The sequence below is a fragment of the Tachysurus vachellii genome, chromosome 16, assembly GCF_030014155.1.
Source record: "Tachysurus vachellii isolate PV-2020 chromosome 16, HZAU_Pvac_v1, whole genome shotgun sequence".
NCBI lineage: Eukaryota > Metazoa > Chordata > Actinopteri > Siluriformes > Bagridae > Tachysurus > Tachysurus vachellii.
In genome coordinates, this window is record NC_083475.1 from 21007373 (window position 1) to 21027941 (window position 20569).

Here is a 20569-nt window from a genome sequence, read left to right on the forward strand (position 1 = left end):
AGAAAAAAAATCACACAATCATTTGAGATTTTCCTTTTATTATACAAAATAGCTCTAAAAAGCACAAAATAGCGTTACGTTCAATAGAGACTACACACAACACTAAGCCTCTCGCACACACGGTCACATCTAAAACACTCACAATAATATATTAACACACTCCGATATTCAGAAGAGCCTGAGCTTCGTCACAGATTTGTTGTTTTTTTTTGGTAGATGAATATAAAAATATCAAACAGTAACATCAGCATTTGGTTTATAAACACAGTCAATCCAGTAAAAAATACAAAAAAATTATAAATTTTGATCTTTACCAGCATTTTGACCAGAAATGAGGAAATAATTAACACTGTAACAGCTTCCGTGCTTCAGGTTATATTACAATGCTGCTGCGTATTGACCGTCACCGTAACCAGTCACTTGTAACCATGGAAATGGTCTCCGGCGCTCCGCGTGTCAGCTAGCTAACGCTCTTCGTTAGGTATTTTATTATTCTCAGTAACGTAGATGAAATAAGGTGCAAGTCTCTTCGTTATTAACTCGTTTTCTTCTGCCGGACATCAGACAAGTGTTATCGTAAAAAAAATCAATGAATGAATTAACGATTTATTAATTATCTACTCCATTGGTTCATTTGAATATTTTGTTATTAAACGTAATAATTTATTAATCGTTTTAATTCATTGTGTTTGTTTTGGTTCAGTCACACGTTTTAACATCATTTTAATCATTGAATTACATTTTTACCAAAACAAACATTTAATTATTTAACGATTTCATTTTTTTCCCCATCTTTTGTTTTTAAATTCATTAATTAAAGACATCATGGGGGAAAAAATTAGTGCATTTAAAGCTTCTTTTGTAAGTTACAAGTGTGAAAAACACCTTTAAACTATGTGATGTGGATATTATGGGATTTGAAGAGATTAAAAAACAAAACCCAGAGAGGTCTGAATGAAAGTGTGTGTGTGTGTGTGTGTGTGTGTGTGATGGTGTTCAGCGTTGTGTTCAGCGAGAACATGTTTCTCTCCCAGTATTTTCACGTTCGACTCGAGACGAGTTTAAAGGCAGAACCTTCCTGTTTTGCTTCTAAATGCTTTTCTACTCTAAACTCACTCGTTCTCCACTCCGTACAACACATCATTCTAACCCTTCAGATGAGCACGTCCTGTTTCCTGTGTGCTCGGTGGGGGTTGGAGCGGGGCAGAGGGAGAGCGCCCTCGTGTGTTTGCAGTGCAGTACAGCGTCATGAATGGTGGGAAAGACCATGTCCAGAGTCACAGCACTGCTGAAGAACTGCAGCGTCCTGAGATCAGAGAGGAGAGTTCCTGTCCACACACACACACACACACACACACACACACACTATCAGCACACAGCTTTGTTCACATCACAGTGCCTTTTTATGTGTTATATGTACACTTACGGCTACATCCAGCAAGCACGATTTTCACATCTATGGCTGCAAACTCCTTAATAACCTGCAAAAACAACCAGACATTTACTCACCACAAAGATACACAGCCTTTAGGAAGGAATAGAACACTGTGTTGAGCTGTTACAGGAAAATCAACAACATACAATCAACAATATACACTGAAGTTGATTCAGTGCACTGTGGTACAGTTGATTATTACGACAGCTGTGTTAAATGTTAAATAAATCTTTTAAAAAATGTTTAAAAGCTTACAGATTTAATAGCTTTGGCTCCTACAGAGTCCATGAAGTTGACAGCACTTAAGTCCAGGATGATGGAGTGGATGGGACAGAACGGCTGGAGGAAGCGATCCTGCTCGGAGTCAGACTCGGCCTCGGCGATTTGTCCGTTAATGTGCGATTCTGTCTGAGGTTCGTCCACCAGTTCATGACTTACACTTAATTCCAGATCCTTAACGGCAAAACCACAACAAACACACTTCTGAAACTGTGATTCGCAGATCTGCAAGAACTATTTAATCATCTAACTGTTCACTGATTAAATCTAGTAGACAGTAGAGTAGAAGAAAATAGAGTAGAACACGGTCATGTGGGTCGTGCCATGTGGGTCGAGTCATGTGGGTCGAGTCATGTCATATGGGTCGAATCATATGGGTCGTGTCATGTGGGTCATGTCATATGGGTCGCATCATATGGGTCGTGTCATGTGGGTCGAGTCATGTGGGTCGAATCATATGGGTCGTGTCATGTGGGTCATGTCATGTGGGTCATGTCATGTGGGTCGTGTCATGTGGGTCGTGCCATGTGGGTTGAGCCATGTGGGTTGAGTCATGTGGGTCGTGCCATGTGGGTCGAGTCATGTGGGTCGAGTCATGTGGGTCGTGCCATGTGGGTCGTGTCATGTGGGTCGTGCCATGTGGGTCGTGTCATGTGGGTCGAGTCATGTGGGTCGAATCATGTGGGTCGAATCATATGGGTCGTGTCATGTCATATGGGTCGAATCATATGGGTCGTGTCATGTGGGTCGTGTCATGTGAGTCATGCCATGTGGGTCGAGTCATGTGGGTCGTGCCAATTGGGTCGAGTCATGTGGGTCGAATCATATGGGTCGTGTCATGTCATATGGGTCGAATCATATGGGTCGTGTCATGTGGGTCATGTCATATGGGTCGATTCATGTGGGTCGTGCCATGTGGGTTGTGTCATGTGGGTCGAAACATATGGGTCGTGTCATGTGGGTCAAATCATATGGGTCGTGTCATGTGGGTCGTGTCATGTGGGTCGTGTCATGTGGGTCATGTCATGTGGGTCATCTACCAATGTCAGAACACTTCTGTAATTTCTAGCCATAAATAACATATTCGCTATGATCTAAAACATGATCTTCTGTAGTGTAGAATAGAGTATAATAAAATAGAGTACAGTAGAATAGATAGAACAGAGTACAGTAGTGTGGAATGGAGTAGAAGTGAGTAGAGTAGAGGGAGAAAATTAGAGTAGTGTAGAATAGAGTGTGGTATATTTGAATAAAGTAAAATAAGTGTGTGTGTGGGTGTGTGTGTGTGTGTGCTTATACACTGGAGTTGATGCAGCATAACATAGTGAGCGAGTACCAGTTTGACGACGGCTGTCTTCTTCTCCTCAGAGCTGGGATGGAGAGATCGATGCAGTTTCTTCTTTTCTTTCTTTTTCAGTCGCTTCTGCTGGGATTTTCTCTCAGCCAGCAGCTGTGCAGGATCGACTCCTGTCTGGAAACAGAAAAAAAGATCTACATGAAGAACGCATATCATTATCTCATTACAAATATCCACAATTACAATGATGTTTACTTGGGTTATGTTTTCCAGCAAGGGTTTAAGATTGTATTACACGTTTGTGGAAGGAGTCTCCTGTACCAGAGCTTTGTATCATTCAGAGCTAAAACTATAACTTTACATGTTTTTTTTGTATTATTTAAAAGAAATTGGTGAAATCACAAAATTTATTTAACCCTATGACATAAATACAAGCTATAAAATAATAAAAAGTGTGATTATTTATTCCTATTATTCTTACTTTTTCCTTGAGAGTGCTCACGTACTGGTCACTGTTTGCAAAGTAGATGGAAGAATTGGAATGGAAAATCTTAATTCCTGAACATTCTGTCGCCTGGAGAAAGAGCGAGATCGAAAGCTTATTTACATTCGACAAGAATGAATCACATTTATAATGCAAATTAAAACAAATCTGAGTTTTAGTCCTAAAAAAGCATTACGTCTTCATATTCCTCAGTGTCGTAGTAAAGTCCGGTGCCAGAGATTTGCCCGAGAATAACACTTTTAGGGCTGGGGGGGAAAAATAAAAAAAAAAAAATTAAAAAAACAGGATCATATTTAAGAAAAATATTTTTAAAACCTAGTATTACAGAACTAAACCTTGTAAAGTGAAAAAACATCAGGGCTATCTATCAAAACTAAAGTACAGTTTAAAAATCATACCACTCTATGTTTACATATGGAATAATATATATATAAATTTATATAAATAACATTCAATTAAAAATTTATTTATTTATTTATTTTTTATTACATCATTATGTAATAACTCCACAACCCAGAGAAATGAAAAATCCTGTGAAAAATCGTTCTACAACACAGATTTTCCCTTTTACAGCTAAAATGGTTCATGAAACGATTCGAAAATTCATTTAAATGATTCATGACTCACTCAAATGATTCAATAAACGACACAAACTCACTGTTAGACAGGCTTTAGGCTTTATAAAATGATTCATGATTCATTCAAAAGATTCAACCAGTCATTCAGGTTTGCAGGCTGCATGGTCAAATACGTTTTAATGAATTCAAGTGATTTCATAAATCATGGGTGCTGAAATGATTCAGTGACTCATTGGAATAAATCATACATCTGAACTACATGAACTGGTCTTGTTTACCTCTGGGTTCTGTAGATGACTGTGAGTATAGCAAATGTAACGGCCACCAGGAGGCCGTAATCCAACCCCAGCAGGACGGATGCCACAAAGGCCACCACCCAAATCGCCTAGGGAGAGGACGACAACACACACACACAGACACACACACAGACACACACATACAGGACAGACACAGACACACACACAGACAGGACAGACACACACAGACACAGACACACACACAGACACACACATACAGGACAGACACAGACACACACAGACAGGACAGACACACACAGACACGACAGACACACACAGACACACACAGACACACACACACAGGACAGACACAGACACACACATACAGGACAGACACAGACACACACACAGACACACACACAGACACACACATACAGGACAGACACAGACACACACACAGACACACACACAGACACACACAGTCACACACACAGTCACACAGACACACACACACACACACACAGTCACAGATACACACACAGACACAGACACACACACAGACACACACGCACAGTCACACACGCGCAGACACACACGCAGACACACACACAGTCACACAGACACACACAGACACACACACAGTCACAGATACACACACAGTCACAGATACACACACAGACACAGACACACACGCACAGTCACACACGCGCAGACACACACGCAGACACACACACAGTCACACACACAGACACACACACAGTCACAGATACACACACAGTCACAGATACACACACAGACACAGACACACGCGCACAGTCACACACGCACAGTCACACACGCGCAGTCACACACGCGCAGTCACACACGCGCAGACACACACGCGCAGACACACACGCAGACACACACGCAGACACACACGCAGACACACACGCAGACACACACGCAGACACACACAGACACACACAGACACACACAGACACACACAGACACACACATACAGGACAGACACAGACACACAGACACACACAGACACACACACACACACAGACACACACACAGTCACACAGACACACACACACACAGTCACAGATACACACACAGACACAAGACACACACACAGACACACACGCACAGTCACACACGCGCAGTCACACACGCAGACACACACACACAGACAGGACAGACACACGCAGACACACACGCAGACACACACGCAGACACACACGCAGACACACACGCAGACATCAGAAAAAAAAAAACAGACCCTGATATATTCTCTGACCCTGTTCATCTTTACGTAATAAAAAATCTCACCAGTTCAATCTTGCTTGTTCTCCATAAAGCAGGAATGTCTCGGATCTGCCTGAACATGCCCAGAAGATTGACCATGATAATAGCAGCTAACACGGTCTGAGGAAAAAAGACTGTGAAACTAGCGGAAGAACACGTTCAGCCTACAGCAATAACAACACGTTTAGTCTCATGTTTATACTTCATAAGCTCTACATAAGCTCTACATAAGCTCTACATAAGCTCTGAGTTGGTTCTGTTTTTCTTTTTCTGAACTGATTTTTGTAACTTCTGAGGAAGTCCTTTGTCTTTCTTTTGCGTCTGCAGGTAAAGAATCTATTTTGCGGAGAAATATTTTAAACCCGTGGTGCATTATGGGTCTTGTACACTAACCAGCCCCTATTATCTAATCCTCCAGTGAGAATTTGGACACTACATAATGACTGCGCCTGCAAAATGTCACAAGTAGGGAATCAATTCTGATGCAGAATCTGGAGTCTGAGGCGTTAAAGAAAGGAGCTGGGGAAAAAAAAACTGTAGAAAGATGGATAAAAGGTACCTGAGGTAAAGGCTGGAACAGAAAGCCGACTGCCAGAATCACCAAAAGGACCAGCAAGGAGGACAACAACCCTGCAATCTACACACACACACACACACACACAATAAATTCCAGTTAAACAGAAGCCGGCTTATCTTCCCTTTATCACAACAGTAATTAAACTCCTATAAGGACGTCACGACCGGGCCACACACCACCATCAGGCATGTAATAAAACAAGAGGCTATCATCTGTCCAACACACTTATCATCAGCAGATACACACACACGGTGATCCAGCATGTTATAAACTCATATAAAACATTTAGCATCCGACCCTGAACACAATGCTACAAAAGAGCTTTAATAAATGAGGATAAACTGCATCAGCGTCTAGTTTCTCAGTTAATCGGCCATCCTGCTCTTCCTGTGAGACACGTGACGCGAGACAACTCCGTCGAAACTCCGACTGCATCACCTGGGATCACAGCACACACTCAGAACTAAGGAGCAGTCTGCCCTCTTCCTCATAGCTCAACTCACAGACTGGAGGGAGGAGGACAGAGTTTCATCCTCCCACCTTCAGTGTACAGCCAATCACATTCTCTTGTGATTAATTTAAACTTTAAATCTTTTGACTACAAATGAAAGCGAGAGAGAGAGAGAGAGAGAGAGAGAGTGCATGTGAAAGAGAGCGCGAGAGAGAAAGAGAGATAGTGTGTATGGGAGAGAAAAAGATAGATAGAGAGAGAGCGAGAGAGTGTGTGTGTCTCACAGAAAGAGAGAGAGAGAGAGAGTGTGTGTCTCACAGAAAGAGAGAGAGAGAGAGAGAGAGAGAGAGAGAGAGAGTGTGTGTGTGTGTGTGTGTGAGAGAGAAAGATAGATGGAGTGTGTGTGTGTGTGTGTGTGTGTGTGTGTGTGTGTGTGTGTGTGTGAGAGAAAGATAGATGGAGTGTGTGTGTGTCCGAGAGAGTGTGTGTGTGTATATGTGAGAGAGAGAAAGAAAGATGGAGTGTGTGTGTGTGTGTGAGAGAGAAAGATAGATGGAGTGTGTGCGTGTCCGAGAGAGTGTGTGTGAGTGTGTGTGTGTATGTGAGAGAGAAAGAAAGATGGAGTGTGTGTGTGTGTGTGTGTGTGTGTGTGTGTGTGTGTGTGTGAGAGAGAGAGAGAGAGAGAGAGAGAGAGAGAAAGAAAGATAGATGGTGTGTGTGTGTGTGTGTGTGTGTGTGTGAGAGAGAGAGAGAAAGAAAGATAGATGGTGTGTGTGTGTGTGTGTGTGTGTGTGTGTGTGTGTGTGTGAGAGAGAGAGAGAGCAAAAGAAAGATAGATGGAGTGTGTGTGTGAGAGGCTGTGTGTGTATGACTGTGTGCACCAGTGAGTGGTTGTGTATGACTCTGTGACACACACAAGGAATTTGGTTCCAGCTGTGTGTGTGTGTGTGTGTGTGTGTGCGCGTGTGTGTGTGTGTGTTACCTGAGTCTTCCCTCCTGTGCTCTCCTGCACCAGACTGCGAGACATGGAGCAGGTGACGGCAAAGGTGTGGAAACAGGAACTGACGGAGTTACACAAGCCGAGCGCAATCAGCTCCTGCCATCAGACATCACACACACACACACACACACACACACACACACACACACACACACACACACACATTACTGCTGTTTACATTAGACCATAAAGTCAAGTGTGACATCATCAGTGTGCATCTAAAAAAGATCAGAGTCAATATTACACTCTGCTGTTCCCATGGAAACAGGTCTAAAGCAGGAAGTCCCGTGACCTACAGTGTCCCCCCATCAGTGTGTGGTGACTGATCACCTGGTTCCCGTCCACACTGTAGCTGTATTTAAGAGCGAATATTTTAGCCAGAGAGATCCCGATGGAGAACCCCACCACCGCCAGAGCTACAGCGTCTGTGACCAGGTTAGGGAGCACACTGAAATCTGGAAGAGTCGGTGCTTCAAGTCTGTAATTAACACATGACTTTTATTAAGTGTTCAGTACCAGAATTCAGTAGGTTTAGTACACAGACTCACCCTGTAGGGATTTCACCTACTACATCCACCTGGTAATTATCATGCAGAGCCATGCCGTAAGACACGCCTGTCGAGACGATCACCTGGAAAAGTACACGTCAGTGAAAACCTGCAGCTACACCTACAGCTACACCTACAGCTACATATACAACTACACCTGCAGCTATACCTACAGCTACACCTACAGCTACACCTACAGCTACATATACAACTACAACTACACCTACACCTGCAGCTATACCTACAGCTAAATATACACCTATAGCTACACCTACAGCTAAATATACACCTACAGCTACACCTACAGCTACATATACAACTACAACTACACCTACACCTGCAGCTACACCTACAGCTACACCTACAGCTACATATACAACTACACCTACACCTGCAGCTATACCTACAGCTAAATATACACCTATAGCTACACCTACAGCTAAATATTACACCTACAGCTACACCTACAGCTCTACAGCTACACCTACAGCTAAATATACACCTACAGCTACACCTACAGCTACATATACAACTACAACTACACCTACACCTACAGCTATACCTACAGCTAAATATACACCTACAGCTACACCTACAGCTACATATACAACTACAACTACACCTACACCTGCAGCTACACCTACAGCTACATATACAACTACAACTACACCTACACCTGCAGCTACACCTACAGCTACATATACAACTACAACTACACCTACACCTGCAGCTACACCTACAGCTACACCTACAGCTACACCTACACCTGCAGCTATACCTACAGCTAAATATACACCTATAGCTACACCTACAGCTAAATATTACACCTACAGCTACACCTACAGCTCTACAGCTACACCTACAGCTAAATATACACCTACAGCTACACCTACAGCTAAATCACCTACAGCTAAATATACACCTATAGCTAAATATACACCTATAGCTACACCTACAGCTAAATATACACCTACAGCTACACCTACAGCTACATATACAACTACAACTACACCTACACCTGCAGCTACACCTACAGCTACACCTACAGCTACATATACAACTACACCTACACTTGCAGCTATACCTACAGCTAAATATACACCTATAGCTACACCTACAGCTAAATATTACACCTACAGCTACACCTACAGCTCTACAGCTACACCTACAGCTAAATATACACCTACAGCTACACCTACAGCTAAATATACACCTACAGCTAAATATACACCTACAGCTAAATCACCTACAGCTAAATATACACCTATAGCTAAATATACACCTATAGCTACACCTACAGCTAAATATACACCTACAGCTACACCTACAGCTACATATACAACTACAACTACACCTACACCTGCAGCTACACCTACAGCTACACCTACAGCTACATATACAACTACACCTACACCTGCAGCTATACCTACAGCTAAATATACACCTATAGCTACACCTACAGCTAAATATTACACCTACAGCTACACCTACAGCTCTACAGCTACACCTACAGCTAAATATACACCTACAGCTACACCTACAGCTAAATATACACCTACAGCTAAATATACACCTACAGCTACACCTACAGCTAAATCACCTACAGCTAAATATACACCTATAGCTAAATATACACCTACAGCTACACCTACAGCTAAATATACACCTACAGCTACACCTATAGCTAAATATACACCTACAGCTAAATATACACCTACAGCTACACCTACAGCTAAATATACACCTACAGCTACACCTATAGCTAAATATACACCTACAGCTAAATATACACCTACAGCTACACCTACAGCTAAATATACAACTACAACTACACCTACACCTGCAGCTACACCTACATCTAAATATACACCTACAGCTCAATATACACCTGCAGCTACACCTACAGCTAAATATACACCTACAGCTAAATATAAACCTACAGCTAAATATACACCTACAGCTAAATATACACCTACAGCTACACCTACAGCTAAATATACACCTACAGCTAAATATACACCTACAGCTACACCTACAGCTAAATATACACCTACAGCTAAATATACACCTACAGCTACACCTACAGCTAAATCACCTACAGCTAAATATACACCTATAGCTAAATATACACCTACAGCTACACCTACAGCTAAATATACACCTACAGCTACACCTACATATACACCTACAGCTAAATATATACCTACAGCTAAATATACACCTACAGCTACATCTACACCTACAGCTACATCTATAGCTAAATATACACCTACAGCTAAATATACACCTACAGCTACACCTACAGCTAAATATACACCTACAGCTACATCTACACCTAAAGCTACATCTACAGCTAAATATACACCTACAGCTAAATATACACCTACAGCTACACCTACAGCTAAATATACACCTACAGCTATACCTACAGCTAAATATACACCTACAGCTAAATATACACCTACAACTACACCTACAGCTAAATATACACCTACAACTACACCTAAATATACACCTACACCTAGACCTACACTTACACGTATGCAGAATCTATTTCATGTCGACCTACAACTACATTTAAATATTCACCTACACCTAAATGTACATCTACACCTTCGTCTAAACCTAACACACACACACACCTAGACGCACACACACACACCATGAGGCTAGCTTTAAAACAACAACGTTACCACGATGATTTCTCCGGGAATGGGGATGGGAAGCTTCTTTTTGAAACGCTCATTCGAGTACTTCACAGCGTAGAGGAAGATCACACACAGCACTCCCACAACCAGCGTGCTGAGGTTTGTGCTGGTGATGTGTTTAAACACAGCCACAAGACTCTACACAGAGAACATCATGATCAGACCAGGAACTGTAGAGAAACCTTGTGATAAATATTACAACATACAGTGATTAATAAAATAAATACATATTCCATCTCATTTATTAACATTTATTTATTTGCATTATTTTTGCTGAAGTAATTTATCTATGTATTTGAAATATTATAATTTATTAGAATTATTCAATTTAATTTTGCTATTATTTATTATTTATGATCAATTATAATATCTGTAACCAAACTTATTTACAGTATAATAATTATATTTGATTATATATTTTATTATTATTAGTGTATAAATAAAATCATAAATATATTTTATTTACTTATTTATTTATTACAATTTCCTAGTTGTTCAATATTTATTTTATTTATTTTTAAAATGTCAATTAATTATTAAAATGTATTATTTCCTGAAACAGTCATAAAATGTTCTATTGATTCGTTTTATTTCAATTAATTCATTTATTAATTTCTGTTTAAATAGCTGAATATTTACATCGTGCTTAAATAGTGATGCACCAAAATGGAAACATGGCTGAGGCCAAAATAATAAAAAAAGGCTCAAGTATGAAAGTAGAGAAGTGATTATTATATTATATTATTCATTCATTCATCTTCTACCGCTTATTCGAACTACCTCGGGTCACGGGGAGCCTGTGCCTATCTCAGGCGTCATCGGGCATCAAGGCAGGATACACCCTGGACGGAGTGCCAACCCATCACAGGGCACACACACACTCTCATTCACTCACGCAATCACACACTACGGACAATTTTCCAGAGATGCCAATCAACCTACCATGCATGTCTTTGGACCGGGGGAGGAAACCGGAGTACCCGGAGGAAACCCCCGAGGCACAGGGAGAACATGCAAACTCCACACACACAAGGAGGAGGTGGGAATCGAACCCTGACCCTGGCGGTGTGAGGCAAACGTGCTAACCACTAAGCCACCGTGTCCCCCCTATATTATATTATATTATATTATAACTACATTTGATCAGTTTATTCTGCTCTTTATGGTGTTGAAAGCGGTAAATAAATCAATGCTGAATTAAATAAATAAGGTAAAAGTTCAGTGGCATTCAGCCTGAAACTGATTGTTTAAAGGTATGATGTAAAATGTTCTATCAGGTTTTTTTATCGCGGTTAAACATCAAAAGAAAACATGAAAGGTCCTAAAAACACACTCAGGTTTATTTACTAATGTGGATTTGTAATGCAAGCTGGAGCTGAAATGTAAAGATGTAAGGTCAAGTTGTTCTGCTGTGTGTGTGTGCGGGTGGGTGTGTGTGTGTGTGTGGGTGTGTGCGTGTGTGTGCGGGTGTGTGTGTGTGGGTGTGTGTGTGCGCGTGCGTGTGTGTGTGTGTGTGTGCGCGGGTGTGTGTGTGTGCGGGTGTGTGTGTGTGTGTGCGCGTGCGTGTGTGTGTGTGCGCGTGCGTGACGCAGTTATCACTTTTAACCCCGACCTTGTGTTCATGTGCAACAAAAAACAAACAAAATCTTTGTTCTGAAAAACTGAATCTAAAATCAACAGAGTGAGAGAAGAGTCCAGAGCAGCAGGATGCCGTCCAGGGTCACGGGTCATTACACAGTACCAGATCGTGTGAGACCTTCACTTACATAAAGGACAGATAACGGCCCGCTGTAGCGCTGAGTTTTAACCCCAAAGAAGTATTTCAGCTGAGAGACCAACACGTGCACGGCTGCGGCAGTGGTGAAGCCTCGCACCAACGGCTCGGTCAGATAAATCGCCACGAAGCCGAACCTCAGTATTCCGAGTACCAACTGAAGAGAGAGAGGGAGAGGGAGACAGGGAGAGAGAGAGAAAGAAGAGAGGGAGGGAGAGACAATGCGAGAGAGAGAGAGAGAGAGAGAGAGAGAGAGAGAGAGATACAAAGTGAGAAAGACAAAAAGAGAGAGAGAGAAAGAGAGAGATACAAAGAGAAAGACAAAAACAGAGAGAGAGAGAGAGAGAGAGAGAGAGAGAGAGAGAGGCAGGGAGTGAGAGAGAGAGAGAGAGAGAGAGGCAGGGAGTGAGAGAGAGAGAGAGAGAGAGAGAGAGACAGAGAGATCACGAGAGAGAGAAAGAGAGAGAGAACACAAGAGAGAGAGAGAGAGAGAGAGAGAGAGAGAGAGAGAGAGAGAGAGAGAGAGAGAGAGAGAGAACACAAGAGAGAGAAGAGAGAGAGAGAGAGAGAGAGAGAGAGAGAGAGAGTAAGAGAGAAGTCAGGGCAGAATATTAGACAGAGACAGAAAAAAATAGAGGCAGAAAGAAAGACAAATGAACAGAGATTGACAGTGTGACAGAGAGAGAGGGTGATAAGGACAGAAAGGGGCGGGGGGAGTGAGAGAGAGTGACAAAGAGAAAGGGACAATGAAAAGAGCAAAGAATAAAATAAACAAGAGAGATAGAAAAGGAGTCAGAAAGAAAAACAGATACAGTGAGAGAGAGGGTGATGGGGATAGGGGGGATAGGGGAGACAGAGCAAACAACAGAGAGAAAGAGGGGAGTCAGAAATAAAGTCAGATTGACAGTGTGACAGAGAGAGAGGGTGTTAAGGAGAGAGAGAGAGAGAGAGAGAGAGAGAGAGAGAGAGAGATTGATTTAAGGTCAAATGTTGTTCACACATTCACACCTGACTCTATATATAAAATCTCTTCCTGTTTCAGTTCCATCATAAAGTGTTGAGAGCTGAAACAGTTCCTCAGAGGAGCTTCTCACTAACTCCCCTCTATGTGATGGGACTAGACTCATCCCCATGCAGTGAGTACTGCACCTGAATGATCCCCATGAGCGCGGTCAGAGCCACGGCCACTTGCACTCTTCTGGCATCTCGAGCCGCGACGTCGATCAGCTCCGTCCCGTTGGTCCCGTTCAGAGGAAACATGGAGTCCGGCGCTTCTCTCACCACCACGCTCCCGATCATCAGACTGATCACCGCAAACGTGCCTGTGGGACAGACACAACAACCGTACATCAAATCAACAACACGGCGACCTGCTCGGTCTGCTTTTTATCCGTTTGTGGTTCCTGAAGATCTGCTTAGGTTCTGATTGCTACAACACGCTGACACTGGAGACTCCTTCCATGAGCGCTGGATAAATTTCTCAGTACAGAAAATCCAGAATATTATACAGAAGAATTAGGGCAGGGTTTGGATTGCTGTAGTGTATTAACGACAGCGTCTGCATCGTGACTCAGAGACTGTGGAGGGAATTTTTAGTTGATTATTTACATTTGCAAATTCCAGGCGTGTGTGAATGGAGGTGCTGAGTCAGCGTGACAGATGGAGTCACTGATAAGGTCACGATACAGACTGGAATAACGAGGTAGTGTCGGTCGGTCACGTTTCTGCCGGGCTCGTCACGTTACTACGGGTTTTTCATGTACAGCTGTGCGGGTGGCTCTGAGATAAATAACACACATAAACAGAATCGCTGACATCATGATTTCTCATGGACCTGACTTTTTGAACCACCTCCTGAACCTTCCTTCTCTTCCTCAGATGTTTGTATACCTGGAGATGTTTGAGGACCATAGCTTGGTGTGTGGATGTCTGAGGCTGTGCATTAAAGCTCTTCCTTACAGAACAGGAGCTCAGCTGGTGGCCCACAATCACCTTCCTCTAATCCTACATGTTCCTGCAGAGTTTCTTTCTAAAGCAGTCTTAACTTCAAGCTTTCACTATAAAAACATCATCCACGTCTTTCTTTTCTTCAGATCGCTCCGACGTCAGGCCTCCGGAAGGGATTAAAAGACATAAAGGCCACTTTTCACCTGGAACAGAGCCCTACGGTCCTCACGCTGAACGCTGAGCTGATCGGCAGATACGGACGAATCCAGAACAGCGAAGGTTTTATTTATCTTCCTGGAGATTCAGTTATTAGCCCTTTAGCCTCTGCTCCGTGGTGACACTGACATTCAAAATAAACCTCGACACACACGTGGTGTAAAAGTTTGTGTGCTCTGACTAATCCAGCTGTGAGGAGCTACAGCTGTAAATCTGTTTCATTAACTTCACGTGTTGTCATATAAAAATGTTTAAATGTTTATTTTATACACCGTCAGCTCGAGTTCGGTACTTCTGTTCGGACTGCTGGATTCTGATGGGTTGCTTTATTTTCTCTAACAGCACGTCTGGAGCTCCATTAATGAGGAGTTCTGTCCTGTTCTCACTGTCCATTAGCATGAGGGATGCAGATAGAAACTCACCTATGGATATGTGTCTGGAGGTGCCGAAGAACGTGTAGAGAAGAACAGGATAGAAGGATGAATACAGACCATAGACTGGAGGAACTGCAGCTAACATCGCGTATGCAAGACCTGGGGGAGAGAGAGGGGGAGAGGGGGAGAGAGAGAGAGAGAGAGAGAGGGGGAGAGGGGGAGAGAGAGAGAGAGAGAGAGAGAGAGAGAGAGAGGGGGGGAGAGGGGGAGAGAGAGAGAGAGAGAGAGAGAGAGAGGGGGGGGGGTGGGGGTGAGAGAGAGAGAGAGAGAGAGAGAGAGAGAGAGAGAGAGAGAGAGAGAGAGATATTAAATTCATGAACACCATTTTGGGAACTTCCTGTTGTTCTTGGCCTCAGAGCTGTTCATTCAAACATCTCTGTAGGATTTGTAGCATCTTATTGTAGCCCGAGGGTCAACCAGAGCCACCATAACCACCCACCAACCTTAACTCCGCCCACCACCATGACCACCCACCAACCTTAACTCCGCCCACCACCATAACCACCCACCAACCTTAACTCCGCCCACCACCATAACCACCCACCAACCCTAACCCCGCTCACCACCATAACCTGACACCAACCCTAACCCCGCCCACCACCATAACCACCCATACACCCTAACCCCACCCACCACCATAACCACCCATACACCCTAACCCCGCCCACCACCATAAGCACCCATACACCCTAACCCCGCCCACCACCATAACCACCCACACACCCTAACCCCGCCCACCACCATAACCACCCACACACCCTAACCCCGCCCACCAACATGGAATCACGATCAGAGTAATGAACATGTTAATGAGTGCTACACTCCTGACCCTGAGGCAGCTGCATGACTCCTGTGCTTAGACCCGAGACCAGGTCTCCGAACAGATACTGCTTCAGAGGGTACGACGGCAGCCATGATAAGATGGGAAGGAGGCCAAAGAGGATGGATTTGGCTCTATCAGATGAACAGCTGTAAAAAGAAAAAAAACAAAAGGGGCGGGGGGTCAAGCTGAGTCACAATATGCTTTATTTTATACTATAGTTAGAGAATTAGAGTGTTGCTACAATTAAAGTGAGGTATAATTAGTGTTGAGGATAAAGATTACCTGCAGCATTCTGCCAGTCTCTGTCTCACAGACTTCAGCGTCTTCTCTTTCTTCTGCAGCTGGGTGTGGATGTGTTCTTCACTCAACACGGGTCTCTCGATGCGATACGCCGGCGCACTTGACGTCTCATCCTCGCCGCACACGTGAGCTCGATCCTGATCCTGATCCATAACCAGGCACCAGGAGCATGACAGTGATCAGGGAACAAGCACCCGAAAGCAGCTTCCTAGAGAAATAAAGAAATAAGACATTAACAATAAACATCATACAGGAGTAAAGAGACATTTACAACATTAACATGATAGAAACAGTGAGGTTGTGTTTACAACAGCAGAAAGATACGATGATATGTTAACTTCGTTATGTCTCAGTTCAGAGAGATAGTGTTATATCTGTGTGTGTGTGTGTGTGTGTGTGTGTGTGTGGTGTGTGGTGCGTGTGTGTGGAGTGTGGTGCGTGTGTGTGGAGTGTGTGTGGTGCGCGAGTGTGGTGTGTGGAGTGTGTGTGTGTGTGGTGTGTGTGTGGAGTGTGTGTGTGGTGTGTGTGTGGAGTGTGTGTGGAGTGTGTGTGGTGTGTGTGTGTGTATGTGGTGTGTGGTGTGTGTGTGTGGGAGACGGAACATTTAATAAGAAACTGAGGGGATGCAGTGGACTTAAACAGTGTTCTACTTAAAAAGTCTCATGTTTAAGCAAAATTTAACTTTAGATAAACATTTTTTTCCTCATTTTAATATTATTTCATAGAATTTTTATAATTTTTTATTATTTTAAATATATATTTTTTAAATATTATTTCTAGTTTTTCACTTAAGGAATTAATTTATTTATTTATTTGTTTGTTTTAACGTTTATGCAAAATGTGTGTTTTCCGTAATGTTTAAGCCAATCTAGATTCGTTCTGAGGTTATCTGGGGCTTTTTTTAGTGTGTGTGTGTGTGTGTGTGTGTGTGTGTGTGTGTAAACAGTGTACGTTTATCCACACTCAGAGTCAGGCCATGTTTCTCTGTTAAAGTTCATGATAAAAACAAAATCAGACATTTTATCGCATCCCTCGTCATCGATCCCTTTTAAACCCAACCGCTGACTTCGGTCACTTATTCCTGGGGGGTAAAAGGGGCGGAGCCACGACACACCGAAGAGCGCGATAATGTCAGACGCTGTTTATCACATGAGTAAAAACACAAGATTCGAGACATGTTTTAAGACTAGTTTAAGCCGCTGTTTAGGATTAAACACTAATCCTGAACGGTTTGTTCTGAATAGTTTACGGCTCACTGACTTTCAGAGCGATCCTGTATCTATTCAGCTCTGAATGACAAGACAAATAACTGATAAAGATATAAATCCTGTAGCCTTGAGCTTTTTACTGTCAGACTAAACAACTCGGACTTATTATTAAAGCGAAGTTCAGAAGCGAGAAAGTTCATGTGCACGAGAGCGACGACAAACAAGCAGCGAGCCAGAACCGTTTCGCAGAACCTTCTAGAAACCCAAGATCGATTTCCTAAATTGTTTGTTAGTTTGGCAACGTTACAGTAGGGTGCAAAGGTTTGCACACCCCACCGCAATAAATAAATTCATAAATAAATATATATATTTTTAGTCCTTTCAGACATTCAAAAAGCTCAAAGTGCTTTAAAATAATATTAATTAAAAAAAAATTCAAATAATATAAATAATACAAACAAATATAATGTATTAAACAAAAAATACAATAATTAATAAAAATACAATAATTAATAATTCTATAAAGCAACAAAAAGCAAATAAACAAGATCATTTATTTCCTTTATATCAGAATCAGAATCAGAACCAAGTGTGTCACCAAGTGTGTTTTTTTTGCCCAAGTGTGTTGATGTTGACACACACAAGGAATTTGGTTCCATCTGTTTGTGACTCTCAAAAGAACAGCCATAAATAACTCTTTACTATACAAGACAAGACAAGACAGACCATACAAGACGACACAGATGATGAGAACAGAACTCACAGGCAGTAAACAAAAAGAATAAAGTACTAGAGAGAGTCGTGACGAGGTCGCAATCCGCGGCGCCATCATGAAATCTATTTATTATTAAATCAATGACTGATGGAGTCTGATGAGTGATTATAGTGTTTACAGTTTTAACAGTGTTTACAGTGTTAAACAATTTTGACATTTTATTTATATATAATATACATATTATATATATATATATTATATATATATATATATATATATATATATATATATAAATAAAATGTCAAAATTGTTTGTTAGTTTGGTAACGTTATGGTAGGGTGCAAAAGTTTGCACACCCCACCGCAATAAATACATTCATAAATAAATAAATAAATATTTTTAGTCCGTTCAGATATTCAAAAAGCTCAAAGTGCTTTACAGTGTAAAATAAAAACAAATAGAAAAAATTTAAAATAAAATAAAATAAGAAGAAATAATAATCTAAATAATACAAATAAATGTCATGTGGAAAATATAATGTATTAAACAAAAATAGAATAAATAATAAAAATACAATAATAACATGAAGTTCATATATATACACACACACACACACACACACACACACACACACACACACACACATAGATATACATATACATACAGTATATAGTGTGTTTCTAATGTGACAAAGTATTACTCATTGTCTCAAGCTGGACAGTTTGTGCTTTTGTAATATTTTCCTCACATAATTTATTCTTGTTGATTGTGAAAGACGAGGAAGAGAGAAGGTGTGTAAGAAAACTGAGCACAAGTTAAAGTTAAGTTAAACCGATGGGTCAGAATGAAAAGCATCCATATTTTGTGTAATATTACTTCTACATCCTCAAATCCTCCAACTGTTGCCTTTTTCCACTTCACTGTGATTAGGAGTGAGATTTAGTTCAGTGTGAAAGGAACAAAGCTATAAATATGTTCAGTTTACCCTTTAACTCCAGCCAAAAACCCCAGCAATGACCTTCCAGTGTGAAAAGTTCATGAAGAAAAAGTGAAGTTCTGATTATGTGACAACGTTTATCTTCTCCTGTAGATAGGAGTGACATTAGAGAGAAAATACTGCAAATAAAGTAAAGGAAAGCTGCAGCAGGAGATCAGGACACACCAAGAAGGAAATAAAGTCAGATCATGTTAGATTAACTCTCTCTCTGTCTCTCTCTCTGTCTCTCTCTCTGTCTCTGTCTCTGTCTCTCTCTCTGTCTCTCTCTCTGTCTCTCTCTCTGTCTCTCTCTCTGTCTCTCTCTCTGTCTCTCTCTCTGTCTCTGTCTCTCTGTCTCTCTCTCTGTCTCTCTCTCTGTCTCTCTCTCTGTCTCTCTCTGTCTCTCTCTGACTCTGTCTGTCTCTCTCTCTCTGTCTCTCTCTCTCTGTCTCTCTCTCTATGTCTCTCTCTCTATGTCTCTCTCTCTCTGTCTCTCTGTCTCTCACTCTCTGTCTCTTTCTCTCGCTTTCACTCTGTCTCTCTCTTTCTTTCTCTCGCTTTCTCTCTCCGTCTTTCTCTCTCTCTCTCCATCTCTTTCTTTCTCTCTCTGTCTCTGTCTTTCATTCTATCTTTTTCTCTCTCTCTCTTTCTTTTTCTCTCTCTCTCTCTCTCCCTCTCTCTCTCTCTAAGAAGGAGAAGGTCATGATCGTATTCAGATAAAAACATTTTAAGATCAAACCCAGTATAACCAGTATAACTATAATAAACAGAATAAATATAATAAACACAAACCCAGTATAACCAGTATAACTATAATAAACAGAATAAATATAATAAACACAAACCCAGTATAAACAGTATTAACACTACATGAACACTACATGGTCTGATCATGACAACAACAACAATAATAATGACAGAATTGTCATTGACACAGATTCCCCCTTACCCGTGCTGTATGATGTATGATGTCTCAGACAGATGATGAGCACAATAAACGTGTCCCTGTAGTTACTGATAAACACGTTTGTGTCCTTTAACCACGGCGCAGCCTCACTCCAGGAAGCTGAGCCGGCACGTGCCTGCACGGCGCACGTCACAGCGCAATGCATTCTGGGGCGTGTAGTGTCGTTCACTAATGTAGTGCGGAACTGACGGTTGTGGTTGTACAATATCTCATTGAACACGTGTAGGAGATGAACTCGTTTTTACTCAAGTTTTAGTCTTTAAACGATAAATTAATCTCAGGGTTTTAAAAACACAACATTTAAA

The 20569-nt window shown here is 41.8% G+C and overlaps 1 protein-coding gene across 1 annotated transcript; it reads right to left on the reverse strand.

Annotated features, from left to right (window-relative positions):
• Positions 1-21: 21 nt before the first annotated feature.
• Positions 22-20389, reverse strand: slc26a5 (solute carrier family 26 member 5). The gene is made up of 19 exons (XM_060890177.1): positions 20247-20389; positions 16381-16606; positions 16105-16244; positions 15264-15374; positions 13828-14000; positions 12671-12835; positions 10890-11042; positions 8197-8279; positions 7979-8126; positions 7631-7744; positions 6180-6257; positions 5645-5740; positions 4373-4479; positions 3692-3761; positions 3493-3585; positions 3051-3185; positions 1691-1888; positions 1427-1481; positions 22-1328 (listed from the first exon to the last, which is right to left on the reverse strand). Exons 2-19 carry the CDS (start codon positions 16548-16550, stop codon positions 1141-1143), a joined length of 2277 nt encoding a protein of 758 aa, XP_060746160.1. The 5' UTR covers positions 16551-16606; positions 20247-20389; the 3' UTR covers positions 22-1140.
• Between the last annotated feature and the right edge of the window lie 180 nt (positions 20390-20569).

Coding starts and splice junctions, on each gene's coding strand:
- slc26a5 (XM_060890177.1), bottom strand. CDS start 16,550: ATGGATCAGGATCAGGATCGAGCTCACGTGTGCGGCGAGGATGAGACG. Junction 8,127..8,196: donor GTAGGTGAAATCCCTACAGG/GTGAGTCTGTGT, acceptor TGTTAATTACAG/ACTTGAAGCACCGACTCTTC. Junction 4,480..5,644: donor GAACAAGCAAGATTGAACTG/GTGAGATTTTTT, acceptor TCCTCTCCCTAG/GCGATTTGGGTGGTGGCCTT.